The sequence below is a fragment of the Zingiber officinale genome, chromosome 4A (genome assembly GCF_018446385.1).
Source record: "Zingiber officinale cultivar Zhangliang chromosome 4A, Zo_v1.1, whole genome shotgun sequence".
NCBI lineage: Eukaryota > Viridiplantae > Streptophyta > Magnoliopsida > Zingiberales > Zingiberaceae > Zingiber > Zingiber officinale.
The window spans coordinates 58,340,245-58,359,140 of NC_055992.1; the positions used below are offsets into that span (position 1 = coordinate 58,340,245).

The 18,896-nt window shown below is 35.6% G+C and overlaps 2 protein-coding genes across 2 annotated transcripts; one reads left to right on the plus strand and one right to left on the minus strand.

The window, feature by feature from the left end:
* The first annotated feature begins 304 nt into the window (after window positions 1-304).
* LOC121973317 (B3 domain-containing protein Os04g0386900-like) lies at window positions 305-9,037 on the plus strand. Its single transcript, XM_042524823.1, has 3 exons — window positions 305-473; window positions 797-997; window positions 8,554-9,037. The coding sequence occupies exons 1-3, from the start codon at window positions 471-473 to the stop codon at window positions 8,851-8,853; spliced, it is 504 nt and encodes a 167-aa protein (XP_042380757.1). The 5' UTR covers window positions 305-470; the 3' UTR covers window positions 8,854-9,037.
* An 8,191-nt stretch (window positions 9,038-17,228) lies between these two features.
* LOC121973318 (60S ribosomal protein L37-like) lies at window positions 17,229-18,605 on the minus strand. The gene is made up of 4 exons (XM_042524825.1): window positions 18,453-18,605; window positions 17,899-18,059; window positions 17,484-17,585; window positions 17,229-17,371 (listed from the first exon to the last, which is right to left on the minus strand). The coding sequence occupies exons 2-4, from the start codon at window positions 17,981-17,983 to the stop codon at window positions 17,331-17,333; spliced, it is 228 nt and encodes a 75-aa protein (XP_042380759.1). The 5' UTR covers window positions 17,984-18,059; window positions 18,453-18,605; the 3' UTR covers window positions 17,229-17,330.
* Between the last annotated feature and the right edge of the window lie 291 nt (window positions 18,606-18,896).

The following is an 18,896-nucleotide window of genomic DNA, read 5'->3' on the forward strand; positions in this document are numbered from 1 at the left end:
ATACATTCCAATTTACCTGATTATCTATTTTAAAAAAATATTGATATGTGCTTCGAATTAGTTAGTAGTAAATAATTTATTAATTAGATAGAAAATATATTCAACTTTAATTAAATAATATGAAATTTTTAAAAAAATTATATTATATTATATTTTTTAAAAAAATATAGTCAATTAAATAAACTTTTATAGGAGTAAATGGTCACTTAAAATTAACAAGTTCGAAGAAGATATCCGAATCTAAAAAATTGACCATGAATGAACTTTTTAATTTATTCTGATCGTCTGAGAACATTTCGCGATTTATCTAGATTCTGTGAGCACGTATAGCCTGGCGCCGTCTGTCTGTCTGACTTCGACCACCAATCAACGAGCCCGCAGTGCAGAGTTCCCGGTGCAGGAAGACCGACATAACAACAAGAACTTCCATCGGGGTTGGGATTTGTCTCTTCGTTTTCCCAGGCAGCAAAATGGTGAGACATCCATTCCACTGCTCTTCCCGTCTTTCCCGCCCTTTGAACTTAGGGTTTTCAACTTTCCTGCACATTTGCCATGCATTTTTAAGATTTTAAACAGCATGGAGGCTTAAATGGCTCCTCTTGTTTCCATTGATTCCTCTCATGTTGCTAGATAGTCGCTTAGTTCCTCGACAATCTCTCTATAGTGTTTTAAGGTCTTGTTCCCAATTAATCAAATGTCTCAGAGCACCTTCTGTAGTTCTACTGCAAGATTTTCCCATTCTTCTCCAAGATTATGTATTTACGACTATGTTTCGTGACTTGTTTTGACATTTCAGAGTAAGAAAGTGGAGTGTGGCTCGAGTGCTCAGTATGTTCGCCGCCCATTTACTCGGCTTCAGCAGTGTGCCATCGCTCAAGGTTTATCGCATCCTTCAAAGTCTAGTAAATCTCCTCGGCAAGGACGGATTTTTCCACTCACCGGAGAACCTTACTTCACACATATATTCTCATGCTCTGATCTACTTAATAACAAAATAGTAAGTCATTACACAGTTGCAGTGCTATTACATGTAACAACAGCACTCTTGTTTGCAGCCAAATTTATTTGAACAACAATTGTTCAGAAAACTCATAAGCTGTTACTAAGTAATTGCAATAGGTCAGATGCTCAAACATTATTTCCATGAAGCATTATGATGATTACCCCATGAACAGAATTCAATTGAAGCTGGATGTTCTATATTATACTTTTTGTGGGCTAAGGAATGTATCGCCTGTTGGACGACCCAAGCCTTCTCCGGTGGTCGGACTTGCATAGAAAATGTGCATTAGAGGGCTCATCGGAAGTTGTTCCGGCGAGGTCCCTCCGATGCCTAGGTTAGTCATGGATCATCGAGAAGATAGAATGGTAGAAAAAAAAGAAGAATATTAAAGTTAGGATTTTATATGATCTTTAATTGACCTATAAGTTTAGATCTGCGGGTTGTAAGTAGTGTGTGGATCTTGTCCCAATACAATATGCAAGTAATTGAGCTAGATTTGCGCCATGTGGGTCGGATCTCTTAGGTTAGGAGGGCATTTTATCCCTTGTATCACTAGTCCCCCCTCTGAGTCAGCATCGAACATAGTCTGATTTAGGAAGTGTGGGCTGCTCACTACCTAGCTATAAGAGTGATTCACGAGGTTCGAGTTGAGTTGCTAAGCTAGATGGAGACTAGAGTTGTTGAACGCTCGAGAGTGACTTGGGTGATTGAGTCGAAGAGGAGTTGGTCTCGCTGGAATCATGGGAAGAATAAGAAATCCAATCCCGCATCGTTATGGGGAGAGGCCACACGGAGAATAAGAAATATACTCTTGTATCAACCAGGGAGAAAACTCGATCTTATTAAAGTCGCGAGGAAAATAAAAATTTTGATCCCCCGCCAATCAAGGAGAGGTTGTAGGGAGAATAAGAAATTTGCTCCAGTCGATCGAGGAGAGAAGCTTGATACCATTGAGGTTGTGGGGAGAATACTAAATTTGATCTTGTGCCGACGGGAAGAGAAACTCGATATCACTGAGGCCATGAAGAGAATAAGAAATATGATTCTCCATTGATCAACTTGATCTTACTTGTTGGTGCAATCATGCCCTGAGGAAGAAATTTCGATGATTGACAATTATTTAAGTTTAGGCTAATACATTGGATCTAATATGAGTTTGAGTTTGCAGGACCAAGAAGGCTGAAGACCGGATTCCTAGCAAGAGAAGCCCTTGTTGGTCGGAAGACTGGATGCAAGGCAAGAGACGCCCAAGGAGATCAGAGGACCAAATCTTTGGTACAGGAGAAGCCCTTGCTGGTCGGAAGACTGGATGCAAGGCAAGAGACGCCCAAGGAGATCAGAGGACTAGATCTTTGGTACAGGAGAAGTCCTTGCTGATCGGAAGATCGAATGTAAGGCAAAAAAAGTCCAGGGAGGTCGAAAACAAGATTCTTGGCAAGACAATTGATAATCAGCTGAAACAAAGTGTGTTAATCGATTAAGAGAAACGCTTAATCGATTAAGAGGATGCCAATCGCTTAACAGACCTTCTGTTTGAAACAAAAGATTTCCTAATCGATTACAATAATCGATTAGGAAATCGTAAGCGATTGAATCAATTGCTTATGGCGTCGTTTTGCTTCGCACAAAATGTTCCTGTTTGAAGCTTAAGCGATTGACTCAGTCGATTAAGAGACACTCTGTTCGAAAACAGAATAATTCCTAATCGCTTAAGATAGTCGATTATCCTACTCTTAATCGATTAGGGTAGGCGATTTGGAGGAGTCGTGTAAATGAAACACACACCAAATTGACTACTTTAATCGATTAATGTCTAGTAATCGACTAAGATCACTTCTTAATTGATTAAGACTTACAAAATGACAAGAAAAATGTCTCCTTCTCTACGGTTTAAGAAGATCTGAAGTCGCCTGTTTGAATGCAACTGTTCCATTGCGATCAAGTGTTCTCCATTGCTCTCCAGTGCTTAAGCTTAAGCTCAAGTTCGATCTCAAGTGCTCAAGCTCTCACTAGTGCTACAATCTTAAGCCACTCAAAGAAGTAGGTGTACTCAAAACTCTAATCTCTTAATTTCTTCTTCCGTGCGAGGTATTTTGTTGAGAGGGAGAGTTGTAGATCATTTTGTAAGGTTTCTTCACCTTTGGTGTTGATCCGAGAAGGAGAAGTTTCATAGTGCAAAGTGTGATCGTGGTGTGGAACCTTAGATTAGTCATCTCATGATGATGGATACCAAGTAAATACAAGAAGTTAGCATTGCTTTCAAGTTTCTTCTGCGCAAAGTCAAGTTAATCAAGAAATTGAAGTAAGTCATTCACCCCCACCCCTAGCTCAACCGGACCTAACATTGCTGAGGTCGTGTGGAGAATGAGAAATTTAATCCCGCACCGACTCGGGAGAGAAGCTCGATCCCACAAGGTTGTGGGGAGAATAAGAAATCCAATCCTTCGTTGATCGGTGAGAGAACTCGATCCCATTGAGGTTGTGAGGAGAATAAGAGATCTGATTCCTCACCGATCGGGGAAGTCATGGGCATAATAAGAGATCCGATCTCGAGCTGACTGGGGAGAGAAGCTCAATCTTGTTGAGTTTGAATAAGAAATCCAATCCCATGTCAATTTGAGAGAGAAACTCAATCTCGCAGAGGTCATGGGTAGAAGAAGAAATCTAATCCCCTATCGATTGTGGAGAGAAGCTTGATCTCATTGAGGTCGAGGGGAGAATAAGAAATTTGATCCCATGTCGACCAGGGAGAAAAGCTTGATCCTACTCAAGCCGTGGGTTGAATAAGAAATCTGATCCCGTGCTAATTGGAGAGAAACTCGATTCCACTTGGTCTCTGACAGTTGCCTAGCTTCACTAGGACTTAGCCACTGACATAATTAGTTTGATTTTAACAAACCTAACTTTAATCTTAATCGTACATCAAAACTTATGGGTTCAATATTTTGCTTTCAGTACCAATTATTTCTTCCTTTTTGATAGTATGAAAATTAAATTAAAGTTAATAAACAATAATAAAAAATAGATTTGGAATTTATTTTCAATGTATGATACAAAAATATAATTAGTGTAGTCTTACATGAATATATTAATTTAAGACACAACTCTCCCTTAATTATTGCTCCCCTTAATTAGATAAGGTTTGTTTGAATTGGGAAGTTTAAACCAACAATTTTTTAAAAAAATTGAAATTCAAAGTTTTCTTGACTTTAACCCTTGTTTTTCTCTCTGTCCCCCTTTTTTATATATCAAAATGATTTGATTTATAAAGGAAAGATAAAAAAATATGAATCAATATTAAAAAAAATTAATTTTAAAATCATATTTATTTGAAAACAAGAAATATAGGCACAGTTTGAGTCAGTTTTAGTCTTAGAGGATTTAAGAGTTAGCTCCCCTTAAGTTGGAGCTCTAACAAGTTTTAATTTAGCTTCACATGGCAACCATTAGCATTAATCACGTGTATACATTGTTTAAGTATCCAATAACCTTCATTTCTTTCTTACTTGATTAACTAAGTAAGACTTGGGAACTCAAGCCATCTTATTTTTAGCATTTTTTTACTAATGTAATGTAAAAAACATGATTTTGACTCGAGCTACCCTAAGTCCAGTCTTGTTGTATATAGACCGTCTCGTCCAAAGCATCATATTTAATTATTTAGACCCAGATGTGAACTTACACAAAGTGGATTTTAATTCACTAACTTGATTTTTCAGATTAGAATTCTCTTCCTTAAACTTTGACACTTGAGATTTCCTTTTTCATGACTCCTGGTGAACTTCTTTCAGTGGATCATTTGTTTAACCAAGTGTGCGACTATTGAAGACATCTTCATCAATTGTTGACTTGGACTTAGATTCTAACACGGTCTCTTCGTTTGGTTTGAATTTTGGCTTGGATTTACATTCAATTAAAGCTATATGATCAAGGCTTGTCTGTTCATGAATATCAAAATCACAAAAGAATTCATCTAGTTTTATAATTGACAGATCCTTAATACTTTATAAGCATCAACCATTGATGTCCCACAAAGTAGTCCTTGGAAATGCCTTAAGTGCATACCTAATCAAGTCATGATTTTTGACTTGTTCGCCAATTGCGTGGATGTTGTTCATGATTTTTTTGAAGCGACTATGTAGTCGGCTTAATTATTTATTCTCCTTCATTTGGATGCTTTAGAGCTGACAGTAGTGGATCCTTTTTAGAACCTTCGTGCAATGCAATTAAATTTTCCTAGAGTTGCTTAGCACTGCTGAACAGTCCAATTTTACCGAGTTAATCCACATTGCAATGTGGTTGCGACACTAGCATTGACTTGAGCCTTTCTTTTATTGTTACTTGTCAACTGGCTTGCCATCTTCTTTTGTAGGTAGTTAAAAGCCTACCTTTATTAAAAGATAGTTCTCTATGTCATTCATGAGATAATATTCCATTCTCCCTTCTCAATAAGCCAAGTTGTTGCCATTGAAGAGGGGAGGGCAGGTTGTGCTAAATCCTTCGTGCAAAGATATTTTTCTAAGATTTTTGCAAACCTTGGGCTAGCTACACAATAATATATCACACAATTTGTTCAAGTTATAATTAAGGTCTAGGAAAAGATATTAGTTTGGTTGTAATTAGGGTTTGGGTTTGGTTTGGGTTAGGCTCGGATTGATAATTGATTTAAATTGATTTATTTCGTCTCAAATCACAAAGTTCGTCCTATATTAGATTCAGGTTTTGTTTTGGGCTAATTGAGCAAAAGTTTCCTAAATTAGCTTCCAAGTAGTGGTAAGGCACAGAGGTCTTCTTCATCGGAACGGCTTAAGACAAAGCTAACTTAAGAATCTAGTGCTAAATCAACTTTAATACAACACATTGATCTAACTGGTTTAGAGTGAAGTGAGTTAGTTTCTACTAGTTCCATTTGACTAGATACGCTTGGTAGGGTATTCCTCACCCTACCTAGACATGCACCTAACCAGACTTCCTAGTTACTATTAGCTCAACCCACTTTAATATTAAATTGTAGGATCGAATTCGACGCTAGGGTGAATAGAGTTACGAATTTTGCAAGCTAATAATTAAAAATAACTAAAAAGTAAACTAGACTAGCATAGAAGAAAATAAGAAATAACTTAGTATTGGTTCAATCAAGTGCAACAAGCCAATGTAAGCATGCAAAGAATTTAACTAGAATATTGACATGCAAGTAGCTGATCAACCAAATCAAAAATATAGACACAATAATTATACAACAACAATAACCAAGCCTTTTCCCACTAGGTGGGGTCGGCTGTATGAATCCTTTTACGTCATTGAGCTCTATCTCTTACTATATCATCATTTATATTTAAATAAATTTTATCTTGTTTTATTGTTGCTAACCAAGTATTTTTTGGTCTTCCTCGTTTGATATGCATGTTTATCATAGTTTCACATCGCCTAACTGGAGTATTTATTGGTCATCTAAGTACATGTCCGTACCATCACACACCAATTATAAAAAGTAATTTTTATTTCTTCAATTGCTCCGGAGAAATCTTACAAACAACGAATCTAAAAAGTTAAGTATAAATAAAACAGATACGATAACACATAAAATAATGAAAAGTTACGCTAGGTGTTGTTGATTAGAATTTAAGTGTGAGGTTGCAATGTGTTGCAGCACAAAAGACACAATGGCCTTTATATAGCCTTCTCTGTTGATGATGTGGCAAGTCCTAGTCGATCGAGCCTCTCTAGTCGCCTTAAAGTTGCCGACATGGTTGCAATGTTTATTTGATATATAAAATTAACTGCATTCTCTGATCGATTGTAAGTCTTTCGGTCGCCTAGAGAGGGGTTAAGTTTGATCTTGACTTGACTTGATCGTTGGATAACATCATTTCTTGGTCGCTTGGAAGTGGCTCTGATTGCCCGCATGCTTCAGTCGCTTCGACCTAAATACCCTTCGATTTCCCTCATCGAGACTTATCACTAGTCAGTCATCTGGACTCCCTCCGGTCACATGGAATCGTTAAATTTTTGTTCCGTTGTTACACATAATGAGTATGATAGAAAATGTAAAGTTATTCATACTTACTTTGGCTCTAGATGCTCAACTCCTAGCTGAACTATCACTGAGATGCCAAGCTACAACTCTCAACTGACTTGATTCACCTAGTTCCCAATTATGACGTTCTTACTTGGTTCCCAATCAAGATTTATCTCCGATTCCCAATTAGGTTTTTAGTTGCCTAGCTCCATTAGGAGATAATCACCGTCTTGTCTCCAACTAGGACTTTAGTTGCCTAACTTTACTAGGACTTCAGTTGCCTAACTTCACTAGGACTTAGCCAGTGCCTGGTTACAAACTAGGACATCACATTGGAGGGGTCACGTCGGCTACGTCGCCCCATCAGTGTTAATTTGCAGATGAAGGACCTGCTAGGGTGCAAGAGGACGAGAGCTATTGGTGTGCAAGTTTTAGAGCAGCTTGCCAGAGTGGATGGGAGAGTTCTACTGGATTTGAACTTGTAGGGAAAGGTGTGGTCGGGCAGGAAGGTGGAGGTGACAACCCACATCAATGACTAATTCGATTCTTCATCATATTGGTCGTGTTTCATTATCATCAAGTGTGCTTGTTCTAACTCTCTAGGCCACTTACATGAATTTTATTGATCCATTAATGCTTGTCAATCTAAATAGTTTAAACTTTTGGCAGTACTTTCACCTCCCACTAGATTAGTTTCATAAGGATAATCATCTGATAATCAAGAGGATTAACATGACCTCCATGAGTTAGTGATCAGTTTCTGACTCGAGTAGATTTGTATAATTCAGACAAATTGTATGCTTGTTTAGTGAGGACTGCCTATAGACTATGGTGGAGGTACATTGTCACATGTTGCTTGGTTATTTCTGGACTATTATATTGAGTTTTTGATGCGAGGGTAAGTCTCAAATGAAATAAATTGTGGTATTCTACTTTAATTGAAAAAAAAATAATTAATCAGGTAACGTCGAACTTGGGGTGACTGGTTTGGTCCCACGGAAGTTTTCCACTTGCCGCTAGAGAAAATCGGGAAGCACTCGCAGTGAGTGACCCAGAAACCCAACATCCCTTGGTTGCGAGTTTCATTTGGAGGAAAAATCTTTGCAAATGCGTTGTAGCTGGGAATCAAACTGTGTGTGCCACCCACCTGGGTGGCAACCGGATGCCTTTCCACTACACCATAGCCCGGAGGGCTATGATATTCTACTTTAACAATCATATAATATGTGGTGTGATTTTGACGAGCTGTCTATTACAAACTTGGATTTAAGATTTCTCAAGTGTCAAATCTCAACTTATTTGGCTGGTTCTCTGGTTAAGTGTGTTTGATAAGTATTGTCTGTTAGATCTATTAAATAATTGTTTCTTCATTTGTGTGGTTTGTTATTACTTTTGCATGGAAATTTTCTCTACTTCTGTGAGAGAAGATATTATCATAGGGTTGTTAAGGAATTATATATTAATATGATTGCGTGAAGAAGTTCAGATGTAACTAAATAGCAATTCTTTGTTTTTTTGCTTTGATGTATAGGTTATTCCTAAGGGATTTTACAATCATCTGCGGGATATTCTTATCACAGCAATCTTCTCTTGTGAAGGCAAGACATGGGAGGTCATGTACTTTGGAGATCGAGTTTCTAAGTATTTTGGATCTGGACTGAACAATTTTATCTTTGATAATGATATACGTGAAGGAGATGGAGTCGTGTTTGAATTGATACATAAGAAGAATTTGCATTTCAGAGTGCAAATTTTGCATGTGGATGTTCATTTTCATGCTAAAGATGGCGATGATGGAGGCTCAACTGACAACCCTATTTTGATAGATTAGATCTTGGATCATGTTCAACATCGACAGATAAATATAAGAAATCATGCAATGATCAATCAAATGCAACTTTTGTTCTCCTCTTCTTTCTCTAGGTTATGTTTTAATCCATGTGGGGATGTTGCATCCTTTTGTATTACAAGTATGAATATATATATTACATGAAATTACTAGCTTTTGTTACAAATGAGATCTCATTTTGGTTATCTGATCAGTGTATTTGGCACCCCCGCAACTTCAATAGGTCATTATGTATGTACATTTTAACCTTAGTCCGAAGTTGTGTGCACAAAACACATTGTTTGACATTTATGCCTAAAAATATCTGGGCACTCACATACAAAAAATGACCTTTTCATCTCCTTAGTTTGCCATATGGCTTTTGTTTTTATTATTATTATTATTATTATTATTATTTTTCAGATTTAAGAGAAGGGATAACTTCTTACTAGTACTCTTGTTGGCATCAGTAGTCTTTTGTTGGAATCTTTCGGTTTTGTTTATACTTGTGTCGAGAGCTTACTTCATCACTTAAATTTATTTTCTTAGTCACCCGAGCTTCTTTAAAGGGACTACAGTAAAGGAAAGGCACTTCGGCACTCGCATCCTTAGTTTGTTATTGGCATAACACAACTTTGTTATATGTTATTCTATGCTTTCTGCATATATATATATATATAATTTGAGTTATTACTTGTTTTATACTGTCCCTTGCACTCTTTTATTTATCATGAAAATTTTGTTCTATGCCAACAAAGTATATTTGTACTCTTAAGTTCATGAGCTGAGGGCAATCGTCTGTTGGTTGGTAGGTTTAACTTTTATTTATGTGGTGAATATTGTTTGTTTCTTAATTCCCATTATGAATTTGCGATGTTGGTGTTTGGAACTTGTTAGTTTATACTTATGTTATTCTAGTTATGTATTCGTATTGTGAATTTGATGCCAAACTTTGACTTGGTTAACAGTTTGTGATTGTATCTAGTTTTCTTTTTTTTGAAATGTTTCCTTTTTGAAAGAAAAATAGGTATTTATTAACTACACTTGCTTTAGAGTTTCAAATACAGTTTCGATAGAGTAAAATGCATTAGAAACTAATGTCTAATGTGTTTGTTACCAGCTTCCATCTAGTGTGCCAAGAATGGCTGCGCCTTTGCGGTATATATGCGAATCAACCGGCACAACATTTTCTTCCTTACCACAACCATGTTTACATCTGACCTTCCCCTCCAATTTGGAATCAGATAATTTCTACCCAAACTATCTAGATCCAGGCCTGACAGAAAGTATCGATCACCGTTTTGCCTGATGATTCTTCTTCTATGGACTTGCGGTTTTGGGAGAACCATGTAAATAAAGCCTGAGGACTTACCAGATACCATAATGTTCCAAACACGCCTCGTAAACAAAAGGTATGGTTTGTTGTCCCCCTAACATTTTTGCAGAAACCACAATTTATAGCATTGAGGTTCAAACCCATTATTTGTAGTCTATCTTTTGTTTTGATTTCGTGATACACTGTGACAAAAAACAAGGGTGAAACGCTCGCCCTCAGTGTCCCCACCGTACCCGATCCAAGGTCATCACGAGGGAGGTAAATCGCAGCATCCGAGCGGACATGTGACGGACAAGGTATAATACGAGGATAAAACATGATAAGGTGGAGTGTACTTGTCCGAGCCACATCCTTGCTCAGTCATGTCGTCCGGTGGGCTAGGCTTTTGGCCTTGCTTTATAGCTTGCTACTGCAAGAACTAGGCACCACAAGCAGACTTAAAAGGTGAAATCTATGAAGTACATTCCAACTCTCTATCATCACAAAGGCTTGAGGGATGACATTGTCAAGAGGTTTAAACAACTACCTCAATAATAAGGAGAATGGTATATAATCCCTATTTCAAAAACTTGACGAGGTCATAAAAGTCATGAGCAAAATGTTTAAGGTCGTTAAGTTTCAACAAAAACAAATATATCCTCCAAATTTTATGAACCACAAGAATAGCTAAAGCAACTTCAAGTTCAACTAAATCCATTTCATAACATGTGGCTCCACGACTATTGACATCACAACTAAGGGCGATGTCCACATCAACAAAGGTGACTAGAGACAGTAGATGCACCTTTGACATTGAGAAGAACAATATCATAATTGACGGTTGTTGTACCTCCAAAAGTTGCAGTCCTCATTCAAGAAGATGATTGAGCTCCGATCACAAAATATTAGAAAAGTCATGACAACCAACACAAGTAGTTCAAGTAGACTAAAACATACCAAGTGAAAAGAAGAGAAAGCCGTATTCTTATAGCATAATTTAATACTTCATACTCAATGTACATGAGAGGACGATGTAGTCACCATGGGGATGCTCAATTGGTTAGAAGATGATAATTTTACTATAATGGGATAGAGATCAATTTTCAATAGGGGCATGTTCGGAAAAAAAAAATTCTTCCCATCCCCTAGCTACTTGACAGACGGCTATAAGTTGACCCTGTGAGTTACCTCCCTTTACATAATCCGAGGACGAATTGTGAGGAATGTCTGAGATAAGTACAATCATCTTTTACTACAATGAGAAGACGATACAAATCATCTCGACTATTATAGAAGAAATTATCTTATGTGATTATTTTACAAATATTTTGCCTAAGTTCATTGGATCGAAACTTGCAATATAGTGAACTTGGTCATCTTTCCAAGAAGATTTCTTTTAGAAATAAAGAAGCATGTATAACCAAGTAAAAAAAGCAAGCTCAAGAAACAATAAGGCATTATCATAGCATGTGTTAGATCAATATGTGAGACTAGAGGTATGATTTTATCATTTACAATTTGATTAGTAGCTGTTAGATTTATATGTGATGTTAGAGGGTGATGAATAGTGTGTCATTTGTTTATCTATAATTTGATTAGTATGTAGCAAAAACAAATAGAAAATATAAACTAAATTATAGAGCAATGCTAACTAAGGAAATTTTTTACTCTCGACTCCTACCTACTTTATGGCCTATGACTCTTCCATGAGCTACCCCTCGAAAATTACTATATTTTCTTTTCCTAGAACACCTTCTAAGGGACGGAGAAATTTCTTACAAATTCCTCTTATAAAAAGAATACTTGGTACAAGAATAAAGATATAAGTAGAACAAGTGAGATAAAAAAAATAGTTAAGATAAAAGAAAGAATGTGAACTTTTTTTAATAGCCTTTTAATTGCTTATTTGTCCCTTATTTATAAATTATCAACTAGCCTTCATTTTGTTTTCCCATTATGAACACAAACTACTTTAAGCTTCTAGTTAATTCATGTCCCATTTACACTAGTTTTTTTTAATCTAAAATGTACATATATATTAATATATGGAATATACACATTTGATTAAAAGTCAACCATAGTTATGTCCCTCCAAAATGAAATTAATGTGTAATTACACTTGCATAGGACAACTATACCTAGTTAGTCATTCATATGAGTGTCATGATGTGTGATTTCTGCGAGTTCACCATTGTAGTTAAGTAATAAATATCGTCCACTGGGATCCTAAAGTCGAGTACTAGTTCAAAAGTAAATAGGCTATCTAAACAAATGGAAATCAAGAAAATTAACTAAAAAAAGGTTTTTGGGACAAAATTTATGATGAAAATATGTGAAAATTTTTGCAATAAAAAATTTTCAACTTAAGTTTTTGCGACAAAAAAAATATCATCATAAATTTACAACGAATATATTTTTATCACAAAATTTGTTGTAAAATTTATAACGAAAATATAAATTCATCATAAAATTAGCGATGAAAATATAAATTTATCGCAAAATTTACGCCAAAAATAAAAATTTATCTCTAATTCGTGGTAAAATTTTCACTTTCGCAAACGCAAATTTGTGACGATTTTTTTTTCACAAAATTTCCAACAACTTTTTTGTCGCCAATTTGCAAAATTTTGCAACCAACAAATTTGTTACAAAATTCATTGCAAACTCTATTTTTCAGCAGATTTCTGCTTCCAAAACTTATCAACAACCCTACAAAACAATACAAATCCCACAAACGACCAAAACTTATCAAAACAATACAGAACAACATATCAACATTAACAACAACCAAAACAATACAAATTCCAAAACTTATCAACAACCAAACCGTATCAACACCACATTAACAAACATACCAAAATAAATGGACAACAAGTTGTTAGATTATATATTTATTTGTTTATAACTTTTAGGATAATTTGGACTTTTTTTTATAAAGTTTAGGGTTTCTTAATTTAACTATATAAGACCTTATACTCTCTAGCAATTTTAAGATCCAATAATATGATTAGTTTTTTTCTTCTCTTAATTTCTACATGGTATCTGAGCGGTTCTCCTTCTCTAACCTAATTTTTTTACCGCCCCTTATTATTCCTTCCTATTGCCGCTGCCGTCTCCTACTGCTGCTATTGATTTCGGCATCAACATCTATTTTCTGTCCTGCTGTTGTTGATTTCGACGCCGACATCTATTTTTTTGTCGATTTTGGTGCTGACATTATTTTCTGTCGATTTCAGCGCCGACACTATTTTCTGCCTATTTCGGTGTTGAAGCTCTATGTTGCCGATTTCGACACTGACGTCCTTTTCTATTGATTTTGACACCAACACCCTGTGTTACTGATTTTTACATTTGACATCCTTTTCTACCTCAGATTCTTTATGTGACCACGAGTCATCCTGACATCAGTTTTTGCGGATCATACAAATATATATCCTTACAGTTTGGTTATTTGAGAATTATTCATTTTGTCATCATGTCTGATCGTGCAAATGCTTCATGGAAATCTAATTCATATATATTTGAGCAGTTTCAACAGTTCATTGCTTCACAACCCTCTGCTATGTCAGCTTCCTCTCATATAAGTTTGTTATCATCTGGTATTTCAGGTATATCTTCATCCTTGTAGAATTTGGACTCTGGTGCCTCCCATCATATGTCATCCAATTTGTCATCTTCTGTTTCTTTTTCTTTTAGTTCATTTATATCTATTGCGACTGCTGATGGTACTCCTATGTCATTAGTAGATATTGGTTTAATTGTTATATCTTCTTTATCTCTTACTAATGTTTATTATATTCTAAGTCTTACTTTAAATCTTGTTTCTATTAAACAATTATGTGAGTCTGGATACATAGTTTCTTTTTCTTTATCCAATTGTTATGTTCAGGACTTGCAATCTCGGAGGCTGATTGTGACAGGCCATAAGCAAGGAGGACCCTATGTTTTAAATCAACTCAAATTACCAGAATTGTAGCTTCGAGTGTGGATTTATCGTCTTTTCATCTGAGTCGTTGATCTTATGATTTTTATTTATTACACTCTCGCTTAGGTCATGTTTCAACATTTCGTTTAAAGTTTTTAGCATCTATAGGAGCATTAGGATCTTTAAAAAGTTCTGATATTTCTGATTGTAGTGGTTGTAAACTGGCCAAATTTTCCGCCTTACGATTTTCTAAAAGTCTTTCTTTTTCTTCTGCTCCATTTGATCTTATCCATTCTAATGTGTGGGGACTTTCTCCTATTCCTACAAAAGGGGGTCAAGGTATTATGTTTCCTTTATTGATGATTACACTTGTTACTCTTTGGATCTATTTTATGAAACACATGTCTGATTATCTTATAATTTTCAACAACTTTAGAGCTCTAGTGAAAACACAACATTCTAGTGTCATAAAGTGTTTTCGTTGTAAGTTGGGGGGGGGGGGGAGGGGTGAATACACTTCGAATCAATTTTCATATTTACTTGCTTCTGATAGTACTATTCATCAAACCTCGTGTATAAATACTCTTGAACAAAATGACGTGACTGAACGAAAACAAAGACATCTTGTTGAAACAACCCGTTCATCTTTATTGTCTGCCAGTGTTCGTAACGCTTTTTAGGGGAAGCAATCCTTACTGCTACTCATGTCATTAATAGAATTCCAACCTCACACAATTCAGGTTTGTCAGCTTTTGAAAAATTGTATGGGCATGCTCCTGTCTATTCCTCTTTGCGTGTTTTTGGTTGTACTTGCTTTGTCCTTCGTCCACATGCAGAGCGTAATAAGTTAGCCTCTTGGTCTGCTGTTTGTGTCTTTCTAGATTATAATGTTAGTTAAAAATGATATCGTTGCTTTGATCTCGTTAGTAAAAAATTGTATATCTCTCGTCATGTTATGTTTCTTGAGCATATTCCATTCTTTTCTATTTCGGCTAGTTCGCATAATATAACAAAATCAGATCTGTTTTGCATTGTTCTCTTCAATACCGATACTAAGGAAGATTCATCCACAAATCCTATTGGTAGTTCAACTAAATCTGGTACTTTGGTTCCCGAGATATCCGCTCCATATGTTCCTCCTTCTACCACTACCCAATTATCTCCTAAGGTTGCGGATGATCTTTCTCTCCACCGTCGTTAATCCACTCGTGTTCATAAGTCTACTAAATTATCAAATTTTGCTTACTCTTGTCATTCTCGTTCTTTTGCTTCATTTGTTGCATCTATTCATTGTCTTTCTGAACCTGAATCCTATAGAGAAGTTGTTTGTAACCCACTTTGGCAGAGTGCTATGACTGAGGAACTAACTGCTTTGTATCAGAGGCATACATGGGATTTGGTTCCATTGCCACCAGGAAAATATACTATTGATTCTCGTTGGGTATATAAGATCAAAACTAAATCTGATGGATCTATCGAACGATACAAAGCTCGTCTTGTTGCTAAAGGTTATTCTCAAGAGTATGACATAGATTGTGAAGAAACATTTGCTCCTGTTGCAAAAATGACAACTGTTCGTACTCTGATTGTTGTTGCTTCTGTTTGTCGATGGAGAATATCTCAGATGAATACCAAGAATGCATTTCTAAATGGTGATCTTCATGAAGAAGTTTATATGACACCTCCTCCTGGTATTTCACACAAATCTGGTGAAGTTTGCAGGCTTCGTAAAGCACTTTATGATATCAAACAAGCACCTTGTGCTTGGTTTGAGAAGTTCTCTACAGTGATTACTTCGTTTGGTTTTCATCCTAGTAATCATGATTCAACATTGTTTGTCAGATGTACGAGTGCAGGTCGTATTCTTTTATCATTATATGTTGATAACATGATTATTACTGGTAATGATTATGATGGAATTGCTTCATTGAAGTCTGAGTTGACTCATTGTTTTATTATGAAAGACTTGGGTATACTATGCTACTTTCTGGGCATTGATGTTGCTTATTCCTCGAAAGATTATCTTTTATCTCAGTCAAAGTATATATCTGATCTGTTTGAACTGCTCGTCTTACTGATAATAGAGTTGTTGATACTCCTATTGAACTAATGCTCGATATTCTCCATCTGATGGTTCACCTTTGTCAGATTATAATTTGTACAAAACTATTGTTGAAAGCTTGGTTTATCTCACCGTGACTCGTCCAAATAGTGCGTATGTTGTTCATGTGGTTAGCCAATTTATTACTGTACCAACTACAGTTCATTGGACTGCTGTTCTTCGTATTCTCAGGTATCTTCAGGGTACTTAATTTCAAAGCCTTTTATTTCCTTCTACTTCATCTCTTGAGCTGCGTGCATACTCTGATGCGGATTGGGCTAGTGATCCTACGGATCGCAAATCTACCACTGACTTCTGCATTTTTCTTGGCGATTCCCTCATTTTTTGGAAGAGTAAAAAGCAAGATGTTATTTCTAGATCTTCCACAGAAGTTGAGTATCATGTCATGACCTCAACTATTTGTGAGATAGTTTGGTTGCGTTGGTTGCTTACGGATATGGGTGTATCTCTTCATCAACCTACTCCGTTATATTATGATAATCAGAGTGCTATTCAAATTACATGCAATTTAATTTTTCATGAGCGGACAAAATATATTGAAATTGATTGTCACATTACTCATCACCATCTTCAAATTGGTACCATTATATTGTCTTTTGTTCCTTCAAAGCTATAGATTACTGATATATTTATTAAGGCACATTCCGCTTCACGTTTTCGTTTCATATATGACAAACTCTCAATGCTTCTAGCTATAACATCGTGAGTTTGAGGGAGAATGTTAGATTATATATTTATTTGTTTATAACTTTTAATGTAATTTGGACTTTTTTTCTTTTTTTATAGAGTTTAAATTTTCTTAATTTAACTATATATGACCTTATACTCCGTATCAATTTTAAAATCCAATAGTATGATTAATTTTTTCTTTCTCTTAATTTCTACACAAGCAACAAAACATAACAAATGAGGTTGAAATATGATCTTTGTATCATATAGTATTGATTTCATTATTTAGTCCACTCTCTTTCGTGTGACAGAAATGAGTTCATTCCAAAAACAAATTGAGACCAATGAACATAAAAAAGCAAAAGGCATCCAAAGAAGTCTTGTGGTTCAACAATTAAGTTTTAAGAAACCCTCATAAGACTCCAGAAGCTAAAACGAAACAATTCAATTTAAACAGTTGCAGCCTTCTTTCTTGGTGCTGCTTCAGTACCTAAAAGGAGAGTACTTAAATCAACATCATCCATGGGGAATTTTACGACTATTTGTCAACCATTTAATACAAGTTTAGGACATTACAAATTCGAAGAAGAAAAATTGAATACCTTCTCTGAAATTGTTCTTGAACCTTTGTGGCATATGAGGGAGATATTTCATCCTTCCAATACCAGTTGTCTTCCTTGTGATTGCCTTCGCACTCCAATTATCTGTTGCAAGAACAAACTTGCTATAAGAAACAGGAGAAATCAGGAGGAAAAAACTAATCTCATATTGAGGTATCACTCAGCAACTTTTATGACTAGCTAGCTGAAGATTGGTTTATGCTAGAATTTTTTTTTGAAAAAGAAAATCTAGACTATTTGACATGCCAAAAAACTTAAAATGTAGTGGAGAGGGAAGAAGTAGGAGGACAACATGAGAACCATTGATCTTAAAGAAAGGCAATAATGAAATTAAGAATAGCTAATGTTTCATATCAGTAGCAAAATCAATAGATACTAAAATACCAAATCACTCTACCTACACATGCTCTACACAAGATTGCTTCGGGATTTGACAGGTACTTAGCGTTCCAGAAGTAGTATTTCCAAAGATTGCTCACCATCTCCTTCCTAGACGAAGTAAATTGTGCCCTTAACACCCTCACTGCAACCCAGGACAGCAACAGCCTTCGCCATTTCCTTAGGTGTTATACGCATCAGACATCAAACACAAGGAAAGGAATGACATGAACATCTCACGGTTAAAGACATCACTAAATGTCTCAAAATAAGTAGCATCTGATTACAGAATTAATATCTGGCCGCTAGATGAGAAGCAATCGATCTCTTCTTCCAAATGCAAAAAGGAAAACAACCCAACAAAAGCTTCGATCAGAATAAACAGTAAACAAATACCATCAAACTCAAAAGTCAATTTATTCAAATCTCAGGGGGAAACTCCACATTTTCTTCACTAAATCAAATCAAAGTAGCTACATATTAAAATCGAGCAAAAAAAGGAGCGATAAAACCTGGAGAACGAGTCCAGAAAAAACAACAACAATATGATGGAAGGCAGATCGAAAAGTATACCTTTGATAAATGGATCAGACTACAGGGAAGTAGAAATGAGATCTATGAGATCAAAGATTGTAGATGCGATCGAAAGAGGTTCTGGAAGCAGTCTGTGAGTTAGCGAGAGAGAAGGTTCTGGAAGCAGTATGTGAGTTAATGAGAGAGAAGATTCCCGGCGCACCTAAATAAATTTACTAAAAGATATATATTATTTTATTATTTATCAAAGGACTTTAATTATAATTTTTATTTTACTACAATCTGTTTTTTTTTTTATTATTTTTCTTTTTTTTATCATTTTTCTTTTTCTTCTCTCTTCTCTTTCTGACATGCATGCAGAACATATGAATAATATTACATAAAATTTAATTAATTTTTTAATAACATTTTAATACATTTGAAGAAGTCAAAATAAATAATGGATAACATATTTGAACTCCTTGTAATATCAGAAATCCACTG